General features: G+C 51.4%; 1 protein-coding gene across 3 annotated transcripts in view; it reads left to right on the top strand.

Moving 5' to 3' along the window:
• ACOT11 (acyl-CoA thioesterase 11) overlaps positions 1–20,839 on the top strand; it is an 82,364-nt gene that overhangs the window by 8,004 nt on the left and 53,521 nt on the right. Inside the window, exon 1 of one of the 3 annotated variants that reach the window (XM_021096588.1) lies at positions 11,209–11,519. The exons of 1 other annotated variant lie outside the window; for it this stretch is intronic. Coding sequence is in view for 1 of the 2 variants with exons in the window: in XM_021096585.1 (XP_020952244.1) it covers positions 17,571–17,633 (63 nt within the window). In the remaining variant the exon portion in view is untranslated. Of the gene's footprint in view, positions 1–11,208; positions 11,520–17,232; positions 17,634–20,839 lie in introns of those variants that run through there. One more of the 3 variants, XM_021096585.1, reaches the window with a different exon arrangement.

Below are 20,839 nucleotides of genomic sequence, written 5' to 3'. Positions count from 1 at the left end.
CCAAAAAAAAAAAAAAAGAAAGAGTTCTGGGAGTTCCCAGGTGGCGCAGTGGGTTAAGGATCAGTGTTGTCACTGCAGTGGCCCAGGTCGCTGCTGTGGCGTGGGTTTGAGCCCCGGCCTGGGAACTTCCACATACCATGGGTGCAACAGCAACCAAAAAAAGAGAGAGAGTTCTCTCCCTCCAGCCTCCACCGAAGGTAATTTTTGAAGAAAATGTCTGTCCCTTGATTCCACATGAGCCTGCGTGTGTGTGTGTGCACTGTGCATGCTGTGTTTGTGAGCACGTAAATGGGTATGTAAACAGAAATGTGCATACACGTATGTGTGCTTGTCTGTGCTCGTGAGTGCGTTTGGGGGTGTGCATGTGTTTGCCCAGCACTATGAGTGGAAAGCCATAATTATGCTTTATGGCAGCAGCAGCTCCGTTTCCCCAGCCATTAAGCTGCCTCCTTCCAATCATCCAGGGGCGGGGAGGCGCTGCAGCCACCGTGCCCTCCCTCCCCCGTCCCTGCATGCTGCGTGAGCCCCTGCGCCCCCCTCTCTCGCCATATGCCTGTCTTTTACAGTTCTTTGGTGCGTGGTGCTCATCCAGTGGGTAATTAGCTAAATGAATTAATTGACATCCATACGTGTAATTAGCAAATGGTTATAAGCAGCTATTCTCCTTGGGATGTCTAAAATTTCTAGGGGTCATACGCTGGGGGTGGGGGGGTTGTGATGCTTTAAGGAGTAAATAAGGCGGCCAGTGTGGGTGTGGAGGACAAGGACAGGCCTGGGGGATGCTCAGGCTCCACGGCCTGGCTGCGGTTGGGGGGAGGACCAGGAAGGAGGAAAGAGGGGACAGTGAATCTGGGAGGGGACCTGGGAGTCAGAAGGCCCGCGTTCCCTCCCCGTTCACATGACTTTTTCTTTTTCTTCCAAGAGAACTGGGACCAGCTTTCTCTTAGGACCACCCCCCCCCCGCCAGTTCTGACACTCGCTACCTTAAGCCAAGCTTCTAACAGCAAGCAGGGCTGTGCAAAGATGGAAGGACGTGTCCCTTTCTTGTCCCAGAGCGTGGCGTCCCCACGCCCTCTCGCACCTGGAGGTTTTGGTACATGCTGTGCCCTTTGCTCCAAAGGTCCTTTCCACCTTCTCTGCCTTTAAAGTCAGCCAGAGCAGCGCAGCCCAGTAGAACTTTTGGAGATGACAGAAATGTCCTCTCGCCTTGCCATTCCAGACAGCAGCCCCAAGGAGATACTGAGCACTTGAAATGTGATTCGTGCAACTGAGGTACTGGATTGTAAGTTTATTTACTCTTATCTACACTTAAACAGCCACATGTGGTTAGTGGCTATTGTATTAGACAACACGGCTCTAGATGCTGTAAGGTCCAGTTCATTCGTTTTTCCATTTACTCATTTACCAATTCATTCATTCGTCCAACAAATATGTACTGAGTGCCTGGTGTGACTAGGCACCAGACTACCAAGAAAAGGTAGGCATGACCCCTCATGAAGCCCTGGCAATGGGAGGGAGAGGAGAGAATTAGAATAAGAACTGTGGGAGTTCCCGTCATGGCCTCCCATGCCCCTGGCAATGGGAGGGAGAGAAGAGAGAAAAACAAATGGGCAAAAGAATTGGAAATTAGAATAAGAACTGTGGGAGTTCCCATCATGGCTCAGTGGTTAACGGATCCGACTAGGAACCATGACATTGCAGGTTTGATCCCTGGCCTTGCTCAGTGGGTTAAGGATCCGGTGTTGCCGTGAGCTATGGTGTAGGTCGCAGACGCAGCTCGGATCCCATGTTGCTATGGCTGTGGTGTAGGCTGGTGGCTACGGCTCTGATTCAACCCCTAGCCTGGGAACCTCCATATGCCACAGGTGTGGCCCTAGAAAAGGCAAAACAAAAGCAAAAGCAAAAACAAACAAACAAAAAAACCCTCTTCCTGGAGTTCCCATCGTGGCTCAGTGGTTAATGAATCCGACTAGGAACCATGAGGTTGCGGGTTCCATCCCTGGCCTTGCTCAGTGGGTTAAGGATCCGGCGTTGCTGTGAGCTGTGGTGTAGGTCGCAGACGTGGCTCAGATCCCGCATTGCTGTGGCTGTGGCGTAGGCTGGTGGCTACAGCTCCGATTAGACCCCTTGCCTGGGAACCTCCATATGCTACAGGAAGCAGCCCTAGAAATGGCAAAAAAAGATAAAAAGAAAAAAAGAACTGTTGGAGCAACCAACTAGGGGCTGAGGGAGGGAACAGAAAGCACAGAGAAGACCTTCTTTCGATGGTATTTCTGAGGCCACGTCATTTCAGCTGGGACCCAAAGGGTGAGAATGAGCCTTCCAAGGAGAGAGTGGGGGAGGGGTGCTCCAGGTACTGAGGTGGGGGTGGTGAGGGGGGCAGGAAGAGCTGGTGAGGCTGCAGGAAATCAGTGGGGCTGGGGTGTGATGAGTGTCAGGGTGAGGCCAGGAAGTGAGGGGCAGAGGCCCGATGGAGAGGCCACGGGGATTTTGTGGTGAGAGTCGCGGAGGTCACTGAGGGGCCTAGGCAGGGGCCTGGAATGAGCATCTTCAGAAGCTGCCATGGCTGCTGCAAAGGGGCCAGTGGAGGGGCCCTGAGGGAAGGCAGAAGATGCTCACCTAGAGGAGGGGACCGGGCCAGGGTGACACAAGGAGAGCTCATGGTCCCCTCCACCAGGAGGCTTTCCCTGGTTCCTCCAGGCTAGATCAGGCATCTCTGTGATTATGCCACCTCCAGGCCTAGCTGCCGTGGCACTGTCACCCCTTGACATCTCCTGCGATGGTCAGACACCCCAGATGTGGGCCTGCCTGCCCCGGGGCCATGTCTGCTTCAGTGTCCACACCTCAACACAGGGCCTGGGGCACAGCAGGTGCTCAGGCAGGACAGCCCCTCCCCTGCTCAGCTGGTGTGTCCTCCATCTCCTGGGAAGGGGCTGCCGGGAAGCTGGCCATGGTGGGGGGGGCACTGGTGGGAGGGATGGCCGAGCTCTTGCCTCCTCTGCCGCCTCTGCCGCCTCACATGCTGCACTTTGCAGTTACAGAGCCTCTTCCCACCCACGGCCTCAACTGGCTCTCTGAACAGCCCTGAGAGGTAGGCGGAGCAGGAACCCTCATCTACCCATTTTACTGATGAACAAACAGGAGCCCAGAGGGGCCAAGTGCCTTGGCCTGGAGCAGGGGTCCTCAACCTCTTTGGACGTGATGCATTACAGAGATCCCGTGTCTATCTTCAACGTTCCTGGGTTGGAACGTTGGCTGTTAATTTCTTAGCTGTGTGTCTTCAGGCAAAGTACTTAACCTCTGTGAGAGTAAGCATCCTTATCCATCAAATGGGAGAATAACTGTTTCCTATTTGTGGGACTTATAAAATGCTCGGGGGAGTGCCTGGCACATGAGAAGCATTTCGTACTGTTGGTGGTGGTGGTTTGGAAATCCGAAGGAAGCTATGTACTTCCACAGAATGCATGCATGGTTTCAGAAGGTTCACAGAGCTCCTGGAGCCCAGCTGCGGATGCCTTGGTGACAGTGGGCCCCAGGCTGAAAAACCATAAGAAGAAAGACCCTAGCAGCAAAAGAAATATCTAAGGAATAAAGTGTGTATGGAACAAAAAATGCGTAAGGCACAGAAACAATTTTAACACATAACCGAGGGACATTAAAAAATTCTTCAAGGAGTTCCCTGGTGGCCTAGCAGTTAAGGACTCAGTGTTGTCACTGCTGTGTCTCAGGTTACGTCTGTGTCTCTTTTTTTTTTTTTTTTTGTCTTTTCTAAGGCCGCTCCCGCAGCATATGGAGCTTCCCAGGCTAGGGGTCTAATCGGAGCTGTAGCCACCGGCCTACGCCAGAGCCACAGCAATGCAGGATCCGAGCCGCATCTGCGACCCACACCACAGCTCACGGCAACGCCAGATCCTTAACCCACTGAGCGAGGCCAGGGATGGAACCCGCAACCTCATGGTTCCTAGTCGGATTCATTAACCCCTGCGCCATGACGGGAACTCCTCTGGTTACATCTGTGTCTTGAATTTGATCCCTGGCCCAGAAACTTCGTTATGGGTGTGGCAAAAAAAAAGAAGGCTTCAGTGCAAGGACTTAATATTGATAAGGGGATCAGTTGTCCCCAAATCGATATGTTAATACATAAATATATTTAATGCAACCACAGTCTACTAGTCCAACAGAGATTTCTGTGGAATTTGACATATGGATTCTGTTATTTATATCTAAGAATAAAGATCCAAAAAATAGCCAAGCCCTTTCTGGAAGAATAGGGCAGGTAGACTTTCCCTGCCACATATCAGTATTTATTATTAAGCCCTGATAGTTAAAACAGTGTGGGGTGGCTCAGGAAGGGACAGACTGACCAGTGAAATAGAGGGAGAGCCTGACACAGAACTCTGGGTTTAATTTGCCTGACAGAAGCAAGAGGCAGTTACCAGCGTGATTCATAGGATGGCAGGTTCCAGAGCCAGGCTGCCTGGCTTTGACACTTCCTAGCTGTGGTTCTGGGTAACTTGTGGAATCTCTCTGGCCTAGTTTCCCCTGGGGGGCCGTGGGGAGCGGGAAGAGGGGCTATTTAATAAATGAAAGCAGGCCACTTAGCTGTAGATATGGAAAAATGAACCTGAATTCATACCCACATTCTTACCAACAAGTCAATTTCTAATGGGTTAAATACTTAAATGTCCAAAGTAACCCTTTGAAACTTTGAGAAGAAAGTGTAAGTGAACAGCATTCTGACTTTGGGGTGGTTCTTTGAAAAGACCGCAGAAGCGATAAACACAAAACATGATATATTTGACTATATTAAAGCCCAGAACTCCTTTTTCTCAAAAGAAATCTTTTTTTTTTTTTTGTCTTTTTAGGGCTGCACCCGTGGCATATGGAGGTTCCCAGCTAGGGGTCTAATCGGAGCTACAGCTGCTGGCCTACACCACAGCCACAGCAACACGGGATCCAAGCCACGTCTGTGACCTATACCACAGCTCACGGCAACGCCAGATCCTTAACCCACTGAGTGAGGCCAGGGATTGAACCTGCAACTTCATGGTTCCTCGAATTTGTTTCCGCTGCACCACAATGAGAACTCCTCAAAAGAAATCTTAAAGAAAGTGAAGTAGACACAAGAACATATTTTCAATGTATGTAGTGACTAGAAGGTTCTTTGCATCAAGAACATGTACAACTGGTAAGAGAGAAAAACAAGCCCAAATGAAAAATGGGAAAGGAAAATATGGCCAGGCATTTCTTAGAGGAGGAAGCATGTATGTGGCCAATAAATACCTGAAGAGGGGCTCAACTTACTAGTAATCATGGAAATGAAAGTCAAGTCAAAAACAAAATGTCAGGGAGTTCCCGACATGGCGCAGTGGTTAATGAATCGGACTAGGAACCATGAGGTTGCGGGTTTGATCCCTGCCCTTGCTCAGTGGGTTGACGATCCAGCGTTGCATGAGCTGTGGTGTAGGTTGCAGACTCGGCTCGGATCCTGCGTTGCTGTGGCTCTGGCCTAGGCTAGTGGCTACAGCTCCGATTGGACCCCTAGCCTGGGAACCTCCATATGCCATGGGAGCGGCCCAAGAAATGGCAAAAAAAAAAAAAAAAAGAAAAAAAGTCGGAGTTCCCGTTGTGGCTCAGTGGAAACAAGTCCGACTAGGAACCATGAGGTTGCGGGTTCGCTCTCTGGCCTCACTCAGTGGGTTAAGGATCTGGCGTTGCTGTGGCCCTGGTGTAGGCCGGTGGCTACAGTTCTGATTAGACCCCTAGCCCGGGAACCTCCATATGCTGTGGGAGCAGCCCTAGAAAAGGCAAAAAGACAAAAAAAAAAAAAAAAAAAAAAAAGACAAAAGACAAAATAAATAAGTAAATAAATAAAATGTCGTTTTACAACTTTTGTCACACATCAGAAGCCTGACACGTAGAATGAGTAAGGATCATGGGATTGCTTACACGTGGCTTGTGGGTGTACAAATGGATACAACCACTTTGAGAGGCAAGTTATTATTATTTTGAAACATTGGACATTTTCATAGCCTGTGCCTCAGCAGTCCTACCAAGTGTAACCCCGCTCCTAAGCATATGCTCCGTGTATTGCACTGGGAGTCCTGGAGGAGAATGTTCATAACAGCAACTTGTGATGGAAAAACAACAAACCTTCTCCTCCAGCCAGAGAATGATAAATGCAAAACACGGGACAGTGATTCCCTGAGCTGGGGAGGGACATAGGTTGGGAAAGATGATATGGGTAGATGAAAGTTATCACCAAGGCTCTGAAATTTGGGTCTTCATTACATTATTATTATTATTATTTTTAGTTTTATTTTTTATTTTTTGCCATTTCTTGGGCCACTCCTGTGGCATATGGAGGTTCCCAGGCTAGGGGTCGAATCGGAGCTGTAGCTGCCAGCCTACGCCAGAGCCACAGCAGCGCAGGATCCGAGCCGAGTCTGCGACCTACACCACAGCTCACGGCAACGCCGGATCGTCAACCCACTGAGCAAGGGCAAGGATCGAACCCGCAACCTCATGGTTCCTAGTTGGATTCGTTAACCACTGCGCCACGATGGGAACTCCTTCATTACATTATTAAAAATAGATTGATGAGAATTAGAAGACAAGCCACAGACTGGGAGAAAATAGCTGCAAAAGACGCATCTGATAAAGGACTTAGCCAACAATGCTAAGAACTCTTAAAATTCAACAATAAGAAAACCTGATTAAAAATGAGACAGAGGGATTTCTCTGTTGTGGCTCAGCGGAAATGAACCAGACTAGGATCCATGAGGATGTGGGTTCCATCCCTGGCCTTGCTCAGTGGGTTAAGGAGCCGGTGTTGCCATGAGCTGTGGTGTAAGTCGAGGATGTTGCTCAGATCCTGAGTGGCTGTGGCTGTGGTGTAGGCCAGCAGCTGTAGCTCCGATGGGACCCCTAGCCTGGGAACCTCCATATGCTGGGGGTGTGGCCCTAAAAAAAAGAATTGCCACATCACAGTCATCAGGGAAATACCAATTAAAGCAAGATGCTACCGCACACCTTTTAGAATGGCAAATCCAGAAAGCTGACACCACCAAATACTGGGGAGCTTGTGGAGCAATAGGGACTCTCATCCGTTGCTGGTGGGAAGGCAATGGTACCACCACTGTGGAGGACAGTTTGGTTTCTTACAATACTAAACATACTCATATTATTCAGCAATCATACTCCTTGGTATTTGCTCAAAGGAGTTGAAACTTATGTTTACACAAAACCTTGCACATGGATGTTTATAGCAGTTTTTTTCCCCCTGCACCCTCAGCATGCAGAATTTCCTGGTCCAGGGATTGAACCTGCACCCCAGCAGGGACAACACTGGATCCTTAAGCCACTGAGCCACCAGGGAACGCCATAGCAGCTTTATTCATAATTGCCAAAACTCGGAAGCAACCAAGATATCCTGTGGTCCGTGAATGGATAAATAAACTATAAGATATCCAGACAATGAACTATTATTTAGCACTAAAAAGGAATAAGCTATCAAGTCATGAAAGATATAGAGGAAGCTTAAATGCATAAGTGAAAAATGACAATCTGAAAAGGCCATGTCCTGTATGGCTCCAACTATATGACATTGTAGAAAAGACAAAAATATGGAAGCAGCAAAAAAACAGTGGCTGCCAGGACTTGGGGGGTGGGGGGAGTAGGGAGATAAGTAGGCAGAACACAGAGGACTTTGAGGGGCAGTGAAAATGCTCCGTATGAAATGACACTTTTGTCCAAGTCCATAGAATGTGCAGCACCAAGAATGAAGCCTAAGGTAAACAAACAATGGACTTTGGGTAATTATGATATGTCACTGTAGGTTCAGCCTTGCTTAAAAAAAGATGGTCCATTACCAGAATGGTACATGCTGGTGAGAGATGCTGATAATGGAGGAGGCTGTGCATGTGTAGCGTAGGGAAGAGATGGGAAAGCTTTGTATCTCCCTCTCAATTTTGTTGTAAATCTAAAGCTGCTCTAAAAAAGTTTTTTTTTTAAAGTCTTAAGTAAACAAATAAATGGATGTTTGTCAGAACTCATAGAATATACAACACAAACATATAAACTCTGAATTTAGCAAATGCCAGTGTATCAGTATTAGCTCATCACCTTGCCCTGCTATGGCAAGATATTAATAATGGGGGAAAAACCAAGGGAGGGAGGGAGCACATGGAAATTCTTTATGTTTTGTGTTCAGTTTTTTTCTGTAAATCTGAAACCGCTCAAAAAAATAGTCTAATGGAGTTCCCATTGTGGCGCAGTGGAAATGAATGCTACTAGGAACCATGAGGTTGAGGGTTCAATCCCTGGCCTTGCTCAGTAGGTTAAGGATCCGGTGTTGCCTTGAGCTGTGGTGTAGGTCGCAGAGGTGGCTTAGATCTGGCGTTGCTGTGGCTGTGGTGTAGGCCAGCAGCAACAGCTCTGTTAGACCCTTAGCCTGGAAACTTCCATATGCCGCAGGTGCAGCCCTATAAAGACAAATGACAAAAAAAAAAAAAAAAAAAAAGTCTGCTAGAGCTCCCATTGTGGCTCAGAGGGTTAAGAACCTGACTAATATCCATAAGGATGCAGGTTGGATTCCTGGCCTCGATCAGTGGGATCTGGCATTGCTACAAACTTTGGTGTAGGTCGCAGATGAGGGTCAGATCTGATGTGGCTGTGGCTGTGGTGTAGGCTTCGACCCTGGCCTCTGAATTTCCACATGCTGCAGGTGTGACCCTAAAAAAAAAAAAAATCTTGATATTTGATCAGCTCAAGTACTCTTATTCATCAATGAACAAGAAAATAGAACTCCAGCCCACAATGATATACTGCTATGAAGCCATTGAAATGACTAAGATTAAACTGACCAACTCGGTGCTGGCAAAGATACAGAGGAACTGGAATTCTCATACACTACTGGTGGGAATGTGAAATGATACTACCATCTTGGAAAAATTTCGGCAGTTTTAAAATGTTAAACCTGCTTTCTACTCCTACGTATTTACCTAAGAGAAATGAACATATATGTGCGTATTAGCTTTATTTGTATAATAGTCAGGACGTAGAAACAACTCAAAGTCCGCTGATAAGTAAATGAATAACCAAACTGTGGTATAGCCACATGGTGACTTTCTACTCGGCAATAAAAAGGAACAAATTACTGATGTAAGCCACGGTATATATGAACTGCAAAATAATTACGCCGAGTGAATGAAACGAGACAAAAAAAGAATACGTACTGTATGATTCCATTTATATAGAATTCTACACAATGTAAATTAATCTAGTGACAGAGGCAGATTAGTTTGTGCCTGGGGCAGTGGGGGAGGGAACAGTGTGAGCCGAGGAAGAAATTATCAAGGGCCGTCAGGAAACTGCAGGGTTGATGAATATCTTCAGGACCTTGATTGTTGTGATGTCATGAATAGATATTCATACATGTGATACATATGACAAAACTCATCCAGTTGTAGACTTTAAAGATGGGCAGTTTCTTATACATAATGATATTTCAATAAAACTACAAAAATAGCTGCAAAAGTTTGGTTAAATAAATTCGAATCGGTTCATAAGGAGAGAAATACTATGTAGCAATAAAAATGATGGAAAGATATTTATGATAATGGTTGAGAGGGGGGAAAAAAAAGCAGATTATAAAACACTATGTCCAGTAGGGCCACTTTTTCCAAAGATTATCTGAATATCTGCAGGATCCATCATTTGATTACAAATAATATCTCATTAAAATGAAACCACGGTTTGGGCCGGCCCAGAGCCATCCTTGCCTGTGCGGGAGTTCCCCTTCCCTGCAAAGGCCACCTGTCCCATGTGTTTCTGGGTGTTCCCAAATGCACTGCACGCGGAAGGCCGTCTCAGATGTCATTTGATGTTGTGGACACCTGGGGCCTCTGCTGAGCTGAGGCTCCTGCGCGAATGCTGCTGGCTGAGCCAGAGATAGGCCCGGGTTACTGTCCAGGTTGTGCCAAAGCCCCATGCACGGGGTGCCCACCATTTCAGCCCTGATGCCCACAGCTTAGGACGCTCCAGGAGCCAAATGATGACGGAAGTTCCCCATCTCGTTACCCAGCCAGATGTCCCCAGAGTAGAGCTGCTTGGACCCCAGGTGTGGGGAGCCAGCATGGCAACCCTCTGTGTTCAGGGGGTCTGGGCAGGTGTCTAGCAGCCTCTGGGAGGTGTCAGGAATGACTGATCTCTCCCACTTTCTGGTCTGGTGTGGGACACACTGTCCCTGCCAAATTCCTCATCCTGTGATAGTGGTCTTTCAGGGACCACCAGCACCCTCTGCCAAGGTCCCTTCCAGGTCTGCCAGATGAGCCTGCATCCCAAACATGAGTCCTGATGGAGAGTCTTTCAGGAGCTCTTTCGTGCCTATGATCATATCATATATTTCATATCATATCATATGACATATGTGCTCATACACGGGGGAGCGGGTTGGGGGGAGCCTCCGTTTCTCCCTCAGGATCTTATGTCTTTCGGCTCTAGTCTGGCTGGAAGCACACACTCAGAAAATATTAGCAGTGATTCTCCCCGAGTGAAGAGATCATGGGAGGTATTCATTTTCTTTTTCTCTTCTGAACTGTCCATTTTAATTTTTTTCTTTTTTCTTTCTTTCTTTTTTTTTTTTTTGTCTTTTTGCCATTTCTTGGGCCACTCCCATGGCATATGGAGGATCCCAGGCAAAGGGTCGAATCAGAGCTGTAGCCGCCGGCCTACACCAGAGCCACAGCAACACAGGATCGAGCTGTGTCTGCGACCTACACCACAGCTCATGGCAACACTGGACCCTTAACCCACTGAGCAAGGCCGGGGACCGAACCCGCAACCTCATGGTTCCTAGTCACATTCGTTAACTACTGAGCCATGACGGGAACTCCATTTTAATTTTTTTCTATCAATGCCCATAAAGGCAAGGCTAGTGTGTCCTGTTCACAACATCCCAGCACCTAGCTCTGTGTTCAGCACATAGTAGGTGTTCAATAAGGTGTGAACGAATGACTAGCATTATTACTTTTCAATGAAAACTGTAAGGGTTTAGAAATGACGGGGCAGGGAGGCAGCTCTCAAACCCAGGCGTCTGTCTGGCTCCACCTCTATCTCCCCGCCTGGTCTTGCCACCCGCGTTTCCGCCTCTGCCGGGTGTCCCAGGATTGATGCCTCGTGGGGGGCGGAGTGTCTGGCGCCACTCCCGGTGGCCCAGCTCTTTGTGATCCGCAGGCCCTCGGCAGCCCCAGGGCCGCCCCACCCACCTGGCCGGGAGAGGGGAGGGGACCAGACTCGTCCAGGAACTGGCCTGGACCGCTCCTGCCTGTGCCTCTGCCCTCTTCCTGTGCCTCCTGCAGCCGCCCCCACCAGGGGCTGCTCTGGGACTTCGTGCGTGTGTGGGGGGAAGGGGGGAGCGTTGCTGAGCCTCTCCCCACAGACCCGCTTCTCCGACGTCCGCAGCAGGCTCCCCGCCTCCGCCCTGCAAGCTGTTGGGTCTAGAGGGTCCCACCACTGGGGTAAGACTCCTGCCGCCCGCAGCCCCTCCCCCACCGCCTAATCACCCGAGGGACATTTCCGCGTTTCCTGGGATCCTCCTGCTGCTGCCCCCGCCTCGGGCCCCGGCACCCTCTCCAGGCAGATCTGCCTGCCTCTGCCTTAGGACCGGCTCTGCATAAGCCAGGTGGTGGCCGGCAGCTCTCTTGCTTGGGCCGGCTGGGACGTGAAGCATCCTGGGGTCTGAGCTGGGATGGGTGGGCCTCTCACTAGGGTGAGGGAGGCTGGCCCTGGGCAGTGCCCAGGAGCGCAAAAGCCCAGGGGTGACTCACTCTGGCATGGGGTGGGGTGGAGGAGTCCCAGTCTGTGGGTGAACAAGTCCGTGGCAAGGGCCCAATCCTGGGAGTCAGGCTGGGTCTAGACCCTCAGCATTTGGGCCAAGGAATGGGGTTCAGCTCCTGCAAGAGGAGGTGGTGGGAGAGGGCGAGGCAGAGCACATTTGAGCTGTTGGCAGGATAGAGCTCAGGCCTGGCTGGATAGGTCCGGCACGTAGCTCACGCATCCCGCATGCCCCTGGCCTCAGACTTGTAGGCATTCCTCCGCTCCATCCCCCGCCGCCGGTGTCTTCTCTCCTCCGGGACCATTCACTGGGCTTCTCCCTGCTCTTGCCCAGCTTGTGCATAAATGGCTGTGCTTCTAAGGGGGGGCCTGGCTTTGAAACAATGAAGGCACCTCTACTTCCTCTCTCGCTGGTTCCACCAACCCCCTTCCTTTGTTCCTCCCTCCTGCCCCCTCCCCATTTATCCCACAACTTCCCTTATTCTGCCGTGCCGATCCCCAGGAGCCCCAGGGGAAGGGCTGGTCTTAGTTTGGAGAACAGGAGAGCACAGTGCCATTCCTTCATCCACTGCTTTGATGATGCATTTACTCGTGCGGTTACTTCCATTCACTCACACGTTCCCTTGCTCCTTCCCGTTCCATTACTCACTCCCTCATTCTCTAGACGCTTACTGAGCAGCTACTGTGTTCAAGGACCTGAGAGTACAGTGAGAGGGGGCAGGATACTCTGATGAATCAACACCATCTGGGAGTTCCCATCGTGGCGCAGTGGTTAACGAATCCGACTAGGAACCATGAGGTTACAGGTTCAATCCCTGGCCTTGCCTAGTGGGTTAAGGACCTGGCATTGCCGTGAGCTGTGGTGTAGGTTGCAGAAGCAGCTCGGATCTGGCATGGCTGTGGCTGTGGCTTAGGCCGGCAGTTACAGCTCCGATTGGACCTCTAGCCTGGGAACCTCCATATGCTGTGGGTGCAGCCCTAGAAAAGACCAAAAGCCAAAAAAAAAAAAAAAAAAGCCCAAGTGTATGAAAATACTTTGTTCATGGCCTGAGGGGGATTAGAAGAAATAAGTCTGGACAGGGAGACCAGAGACCAGGCTGTGTGCTCCCCCGCCGTCTCTGCCAGCTGTCACAGGCCAGGGCAGCAGCTTCGTTCTGAGGAGCCCAGAGCCTTGGTCCTGAGGTGGTGGCTTTATCCCTGTGGCTAGGGATCGTGGTAACGTCTCTGAGGATACTAGTGCTCTTTAATGTACAGGCGGCCTTAGGCGGAGTGAGTTCTTCAGTCTTGGAGGTATGTAAATGGAGGTGGAGCCACTAGGTGTGCTGTGCGTGTGAAGAGGGAAGAGCTGCAGGTTCCGGCCCCAGGAGGGGTTCAGCGGGGACAGTGCTGAAAGCCGGAGGTGTCAGAGGTGCCCTCCCTCCCAGAGAGTCTGTGGTCCTATCTGGGAAGGCCGTAAGTTCCGGCAGAGGGAACTCCTGGGAGCTGGGTTATTTATTCACTCACTCATTCCCTCAGGTATTCTTACGCCCATTCATTCATTCATCGCTTAAGTCACTAACCTCTTGCTCCGGGCAGGTCCTGTGCTGAGGACTCAGAGGACACAGATGAGGTCCCTGCACCTGCGTGCTGCCAGTCTGATGGGGGAGCAGACCCATGCCTGAGGGTGACAACCCCCAGTATCACCATGGCTTAGGAATGGAGATTGTTTCATTGTGTTTTGTCATGGAGTGGGGGGCAGAGTGAGACACGGATCTGCAGAATTAATACAGATATTTGTCCACCAGCCAGGAAGGCCCTATCGGTGGGGCCAGATGAAGGATGTAATGTGGGAAAAGAAGTATTTGTGGGGAGTTCCCACTGTGGCTCAGTGGGTTAAGAACCCAGCTAGTATCCATGATGATGTGGGTTTGATCCCTGGCTTCACTCAGGGAGTTAAGAATCCAGCGTGGCCACAAGCTGTGCTATAGGTTGCAGATGCAGCTCAGATACCGAGTTGCTGAGGCTGTGGCGTAGGCCGGCAGCTGCAGCTCCAATTCGACCCCTGGCCTGGGAACCTCCATATGCCGTGGGGGTGGCCCTAAAAAGCAAAAACAAAACAGAAACAAACAACAAGAAAAAAAAGTGTTTGTGGGAGAAAATACACCAGGTTCACAGGGCTTAAGAGGCAGTTTTCCTCCAGACATGGACCAGGCCTTTGGGTTGAGGGCATCACAAGCTCATCCAGCACCAGAAATGGGCCTGCTAGATTTGGGAACCTCGCGAGAATTCCTTGGTCAGCATAGGCTATAAGCAGACTGTATAGAGTGATGGTTAAGCTTCTGGGCTCTGGACCTAGATCAGGGTGCAAATTCTACTGCTAACTCTTATTCACTGTGTGGCTTTGAACAAATGACCCTTTGCCTCTGTCCTTTCCTCTTGGGGGGAATAGGAATCACAGTACCTTCCTCTTAGGGGCAAGTCCAGAGACAGTAATGGACACTAAGTGCTTGCACAGTGCTGGGCAGGTCAGAAGGGCTACCATGACAGGGTAAAATGACGATGATGAGGACAGCAATGATTGTGACAATGATGACAGTGATAGACTGTCAACTGCCGTCTTTAAAAACCTCTGGGAATCATGCTCCCCAGCTTGAAGTGAGAGGACTGACCTAGTTTCCTGGTTCTCAAAGGGTGGTCCCTGGACCAGCAGCTTCAGCATCACTTGCGATTTTATTAGCCATGCAAATTCTTTGGCTCTACGAAAGCTCTGCTGGTGATGGGTCTCAGCAATCTGTGTTTTAATAAGCCGTCAGGGAGGTCCTGTCGTGGCTCGGCAGTTAACGGATCCGACTAGGAACCATGAGGTTGCGGGTTCGGTCCCTGGCCTTGCTTAGTGGGTTAAGGATCTGGTGTTGCTGTGAGCTGTGGTGCAGGTTGCAGATGCGGCTCGGATCCCACGTTGCTGTGGCTGTGGTGTAGGCTGGTGGCTACAGCTCCGATTCGACCCCTAGCCTGGGAACCTCCATGTGCCGTGGAAGCGGCCCTAGAAAAGGCCAAAAGACAAAAAAAAAAAAAAAAAAAAAAAAAAAAAAGCTGTCAGGGTGAGTCTGATGCAGGCTGGAGTTGGAAAACCACTGACCTAGCTATCACTTAAGACTCTTCTCGATTTGCTTTTCCGGGGTTAGGATTCATCAGGTGCATTTCATGCCTTCTGCATTTAGGGCCCTGGTCTGGGGGCTGGGGGGAGAGGCACAGAGATGAGTGAGATGTGGTTTCTGCCATTAGGGGGCTTCCAGGTGCGCCGGGAAGGGGAGACAGACCCCCATGGAAATATTCACTGGAGTAACAGATGGAATAGAGCAGCTGAAGAGACTCAAGATTTAGTTCTGCAATAAATAGCCAAGGGGAGGGAGCCCTTTGTGGGCTGGAGGGGCCTCTGCAGAAACATCAGGTTTCTGAGGTTAAGTAGATTGATTCAGCCTTGCTGCAAGTCCTCTTCTAAGTTGAACTGAAGCCTTCCTTACTTTATGCCTTGTTGTGGTATGGGGTGGACAGGGCTCTAGACTTGAGGTTCAAGTGGTGCTTCTGGACAACCTCCTCCCTGCGTGACTTTGGTTGGCTCACTTTTCATCCCTGGGCCTCAGTATGTCCATCTGTAAGATGGGGGGGGGGACGCTGGACTGAGTCCAGTGAGTCTGACTGCAGACATCTCTAGAGAGAGGAGAGGGTCGGGAACCAGGAGCTCCCTGGGTTTCCACCCCCTCATCTGCACGGTGGGGACCTTGCCGTTGTCCTCACTGCCTGCCTTATCCGCTGAGATTGGGATCCAGTGAGATGAGCTGTCTTCTGTCTGGGCTGGTTTCCTTACTGTCCAGAAAGGTCTCATGACGCTTGTCCTCTTCACGTCACCTGGACCTTATCACGTCGAGCGTGTTCTTCAACCTCAGAGGCTCCTTGATGCCTAAACCCTGTTGCCTGGCGTTCGAGGCCCTCCATGCTCGATTCCTGCTTTTTTTTTTTGCAGAATGAAGATCCTCTCTGTCTAGGACTGCATCCTGTTCTGTTCCCATTAGGCCCCACCTCACCCCTCTTCTCAGCCTATCCAAGCCCATTCAGTCTTCTCACATTACCTCCTCCAGGACGCCTCCTGGATTGCCTCAACCCTCAGCGCCATTCTTGGACCATCTTGCCATCTTTTTTTTTTTTAATTTTTTTACTTTTTAGGGCCACACCCACAGCATATGGAGGTTCCCAGGCTAGGGGTCCAATCAGAGCTAGAGCTGCCAGCCTATACCACAGTCACAGCAACTCAGGCCATGTCTGTGACCTACACCACAGCTCACAGAAACGCCAGATCCTTAACCCACTGAGTGAGGCCAGGGATCGAACCCAGAACCTCATGGCTGCTAGTCGGATTTGTTTCCACTGCACCACGACGGGACCTCCCCATCTTGCCATCCTTAAGGTGGGACTTTAATTTTTCATTTGTAGACACTGAAGTGTTGACAGACCATAAACTCTTTGAAGGGAACGCCTTGAGCTTACAGCGATGGACATTAGAGACTTTACTCCTAGAACAGGGAGGCCCAGAGAGAGGAGGAAACTTGCCCCAGGTCACACAGCACATTAGTGAAAGAAACAGGCCCAGAACCAGGGTGTCTCAGGCCCAGGGGGAGACATTATTAGGGGTGTGAAGTGTGAACGAGAGGCAATGAGGGGCAGAGGAGAGGGCAGAGGCATCAGAATCGGGCTGACCTCTTCCGGCACAGCTCTGCGCCCAAAAGCTGTGCCAGCTGGGGCACCTCACCTACTTCCCCAAGCCACCTTCTGGGGGGCGGGGATTGGAATGAGCACATAGCGAGGGCTGGCACACAGTAGATGCTGGGCTATTGTGAGGTGCCCATTATCATTCACCATCCGCTTGTCCATCCCGGCTCTCTGCCTGGATTCTGCGCCCCTCCTTCTTCCCCTAACCACCAAGCACTTGATTTTATTGCCCGGTCAGAAGAAGTCCAGCGTGAGTGTCCAGGCCACTTCACGACGTCTCTTGCAGAAGTGAGAGGGGGAAGGAAAAATCCTGGTGATCTTTTAGACAGTGGGGGCAACCGGGGGGCTGCCGTGGATGCCCAGGGGAGCCAATGGGGGGAATTTAGCAGGCGCCACTTTTAGAAAAGTCTCCCACCTATTTTAAGGAAGTGAGGGGGTGTGTCCTGTCCCTGGCCAGCTGCTGGAGGCTGGCAGGCTGGAGCGGTGGGGTGGTGTTCCCCCAGATGAAGAGTCCTAGCAGGTGGGCCTGGTACTGGTCTGGAAGGCCGCTGGCAGCTCCCTGGCTTCCTGCCACCTTCCGGCCTGACCCCCTGTGGACGGGTGGAAACTTGGTGCCTGTCTAGCCTGTCTCACTGGCTGGGGCCAGAGCCAGCCCCAAGCCAGAGGCCCTGTGGGGAGGCTGGAAGTGGGGTGACCAACTTTGGCTGTGGCTGGAGGTGCAGTCAGTGTCTGGCTAGGTGCCCGGTGGGCAGGCACAGGGCCCCCTGATGTGGCTGTGGCCCAGCTGGCAGCCTCCGTCCCTCGGCTGCAGCCTCTGTGCAGGGCTCTAGGGGAAGGGGGGCCGAGGGCACTCGGAGGAAAGGCGGTGATAACAGCTGCGCTCAGGAGGGGCCGACGGGGGCTGGGGAGGAGCGGCGGGAGGAGCTGCGGACCTGCTTCCTTGGGAGCCGGGGCCGCGGTCGCTCAGGAGACCAGTGCGACAGGCGTCTATGCGACCAGGCCGCGGGGTCCGGGCAGCCATGCTCCAGAATGTGGGAAATCACCTGCGAAGGGTAGGGAGGGAACGGAGGGTGGGCTGGGGGCGGGTCGGAGGCGGCGGGGAGGGTCCCGGGCGGATGGAGGCTGGTTTCCGCTTTAAGTCAGAAGTTCGACCTCTTGGCTGTCACTTTGCTCGGGCCATTTGCTAGCTCTCTCTGCAGCTCCCCAGCTGGATCATGAGAAGCAACAATCCGCGAACAAGCCCCAGGGGCCCTGAGCTCTCCCCCGGGGGCGGACTCCGTGGAGCGGACTCGTCTTTGGCGAGTTGTTTGCGTCTGGAATTCAGTGCTGGGGGCGGGCGTCTCTCCCCGCAGTTCTGTGCCGATTTTTGCCCGACTCTCTGCGGCTCTGGGGTGTTTTGCTCTCAGGGTTCAGGACTCGAAGGCTGCAAGTTACAGGCTGCGGTTGTGGGTAGGAGTGAGTGAGTGTGTCAGGGTGAAGCCGGGGTTCTCGGGGACAATGACCTCTTTGGGAGAGCATGTGCAGGACCAAGCGAGGGCTGCTGGCAAGGTGTCCTGCAAGGTGACCTCACAGGGAATGTTTCCTGGAACCTCTTGGAGCTGAGATTAAATGCTGAGGTTTGAGACAGACCCAAGGGCTCAGCGGTGCCTGGCGGGGGGCCTTTGATCTGCTGAATGGAGAAGGTTCAGGAAAGACGGTGCTGTGCTGGTGGAGAGCGAATGTCCTCTAAAGAGGAAAAAGGGAAAAGCCTTTTAAAAGCGGCAGGGGCAAATAAAGACATGTCTCCTCCTCCCCCTCCCTCCACCTGTGTGACTGCCACTCAGCCCCTGCCACACTGTCCTCACCTGGCCCAGAGCACCTTCCCTTCCCTGCTTCCCCATCCCACGTCCACCCCTCCAATCCACTCTCTGCTGGAGGGATGCTTCTAAAAGGCAAATGTGGAGTTCCTGTTGTGGCTCAGTGGGTTAAGAACCCAACTAGTGGAGTTCCCATTGTGGCTCAGTGGTTAACAAATCCGACTAGGAACCATGAGGTTGCGGGTTCGATCCCTGGCCTTGCTCAGTGTGGGTTAAGGACCCGGCATTGCCGTGAGCTGTGGTGTAGGTTGCAGACGCGGCTCGGATCCCGCGTTGTTGTGGCTCTGGTGTAGGCCAGTGGCTAGAGCTCCGATTAGACCCCTAGCCTGGGAACCTCCATATGCCGCGGGAAGCGGCCTAGAAAAGGCAAAAAGACAAAAAAAAAAAAAGAACCTGACTGGTGAAACGGACAGCCGTAACCACCTGAACCCAGCAGAACACAACTAGGACTGAACCCATGGTTTTAAATTAGAATCACTCACCCAGTGACTGGACTCACAGGTTCATGCCTCCTCGCAGAAGGAATTTAGCTAGAGACAGAGTGATAGGCAAGAAATAGATTTATTAGGATAGGATACTCGTAAGAGGTGCAAGAGGGCAGGTGAGGAGGCCCTGCCCCAAGCATCCGGTGGGCTACAGTTTTATCCTCCAAGGGGAGTGGGGGTCGGAAAAGACCACCTCTTGCTCTTTCTTGGAGCAGTAGTTCCTCCTTAGCATCCGATAAGGTGTGTATACACATCAGCCGAAGGGCGGTCCTCAAACTCCTGCCCTTGGTCTGATTCTGAATGCAGGCCTCGCGCCATCCCCCACCGATGTCTCGTGCCACCACTGGTCAAGCAAGCCTGCCTCCTTCTTTTTAAAAATTTTTTTTATGTAATGATTTTTAATTTTTTTCCATTATAGCTGGTTTACAGTGTTCTGTCAATTTTCTACTGTACAGCATGGTGACCCAGTTACACATACATGTATGGGTTCTTTTTTCTCTCATTATCATGCTCCATCACAAGGGACTGGACGTAGTTCCTAGTGCTACACAGCAGGATCTCAAGGGCTGCCGCATTCCGATGGCTTTTTTGAGCAATTTATTAACTTACAGTGATCTCCCAAAGTTCCCTAGATTTCCCTCTCTCTCTATGGTCCTTTGCTGGGACTTCTACAACTACCTGTACCTACTCCATCCCTGTCACTCGTATCCATGAGGATGCGGGTTTGATCTCTGGCCTCGCTCAGTGAGTTAAGGATCCACTGCCGCAAGCTGCAGCGTAGATCACAGACGTGGCTCGGATCCTGCGTTGCCGTGGCTGTGGGATAGGCCGGCAGTTGCAGCTCTGATTCCCTAGCCTGGGAACTTCCATATGCTGTGGGTGCAGCCCTAAAAAGAGGGGGGGAAAATAATAAAAGGCAAACGTAATTATTCCTCACCTGCTCAGAGGCTGCCTTCCCGTTCACATTCACATTCCTTAACTGACACAACCAGATCTTGGTAATCTGTCCCCTGGGCCACCTGTCCCTCCTATCCCACCTGCCCGGCACCTCTGCATTCAGTATAGCAGCCGTACTCAACAGCTTGCCACTGCCTCCATGTACCACCGTACCACCGCCATTCCTTCCTCTGGACTGTTGTACTTTCTGCTAGAGTGACCACCCCCTCCCAGGCATCTCCCCCCCCCCACTAACTTGTCTCCCTGGAAAGTTTCTTCTGAGACCTCAGCTCAGATGCCACCTCCTCCGGAAAGACTTCCCAGATGTCTCTCGACACAGCAAGCCCTGGATTGGGTGGTGAACTTACACATCTCCCTCTCTCACCAGCCCGTGAGTTCCACGAGGCTGCTCTTGGTGCGCCCAGCACAGGGATGGACCTGGCCGGAGCCCGAGGGAATGAGTAATGAACCCCTGGGCCCAGACAGGTTGTCAGTGAGGCCAAGGATGGGATCTGAGCAGCAGGGCCTCTTGCTCCTGTGCCCTGAGCACAGGGTAGAGAGCATCTTGCAGGCGAGTGGGGCTCTCTGTGTCTTCTCTTGTGCCCTGGCATCTTTCAGCTTTCATGACTCTTTCCCCACTGATCCTCGTCAGTAACTGGGGAGAAGGCAGTGGGGAGGGAGGTATCTTTATCGCTGTTTTACAGAGATGACAGTAGAGGCAAATCCTCATGCAACTGACCACACGAGGCGCCACACGAGGTGCTTTGAGTCTATTAACTCGCTCAGTTCTTTGTGAGATGGGTGCTGTCATCATCTCCATGTCCTCAGCTATAAACAAGCTGAGAGCGCTTAAGGACTTGCCGAGGGTCATGCTGGAAGGCCGTGGATGTTTGTGAAGGGTTTGTGCAACACCTTGAGCTTGAACCTGACCGTGAAAAGCAGGGGCCTGGCTCCCTCGAGGAACCTGCTGTGTGGTGAAGA

This window comes from Sus scrofa, chromosome 6 (genome assembly GCF_000003025.6).
Source record: "Sus scrofa isolate TJ Tabasco breed Duroc chromosome 6, Sscrofa11.1, whole genome shotgun sequence".
Classification (NCBI taxonomy): Eukaryota; Metazoa; Chordata; class Mammalia; order Artiodactyla; family Suidae; genus Sus; species Sus scrofa.
The sequence above is the reverse complement of the archived record's forward strand: the minus strand, read 5'-3'. Positions and strand labels throughout refer to the sequence as shown.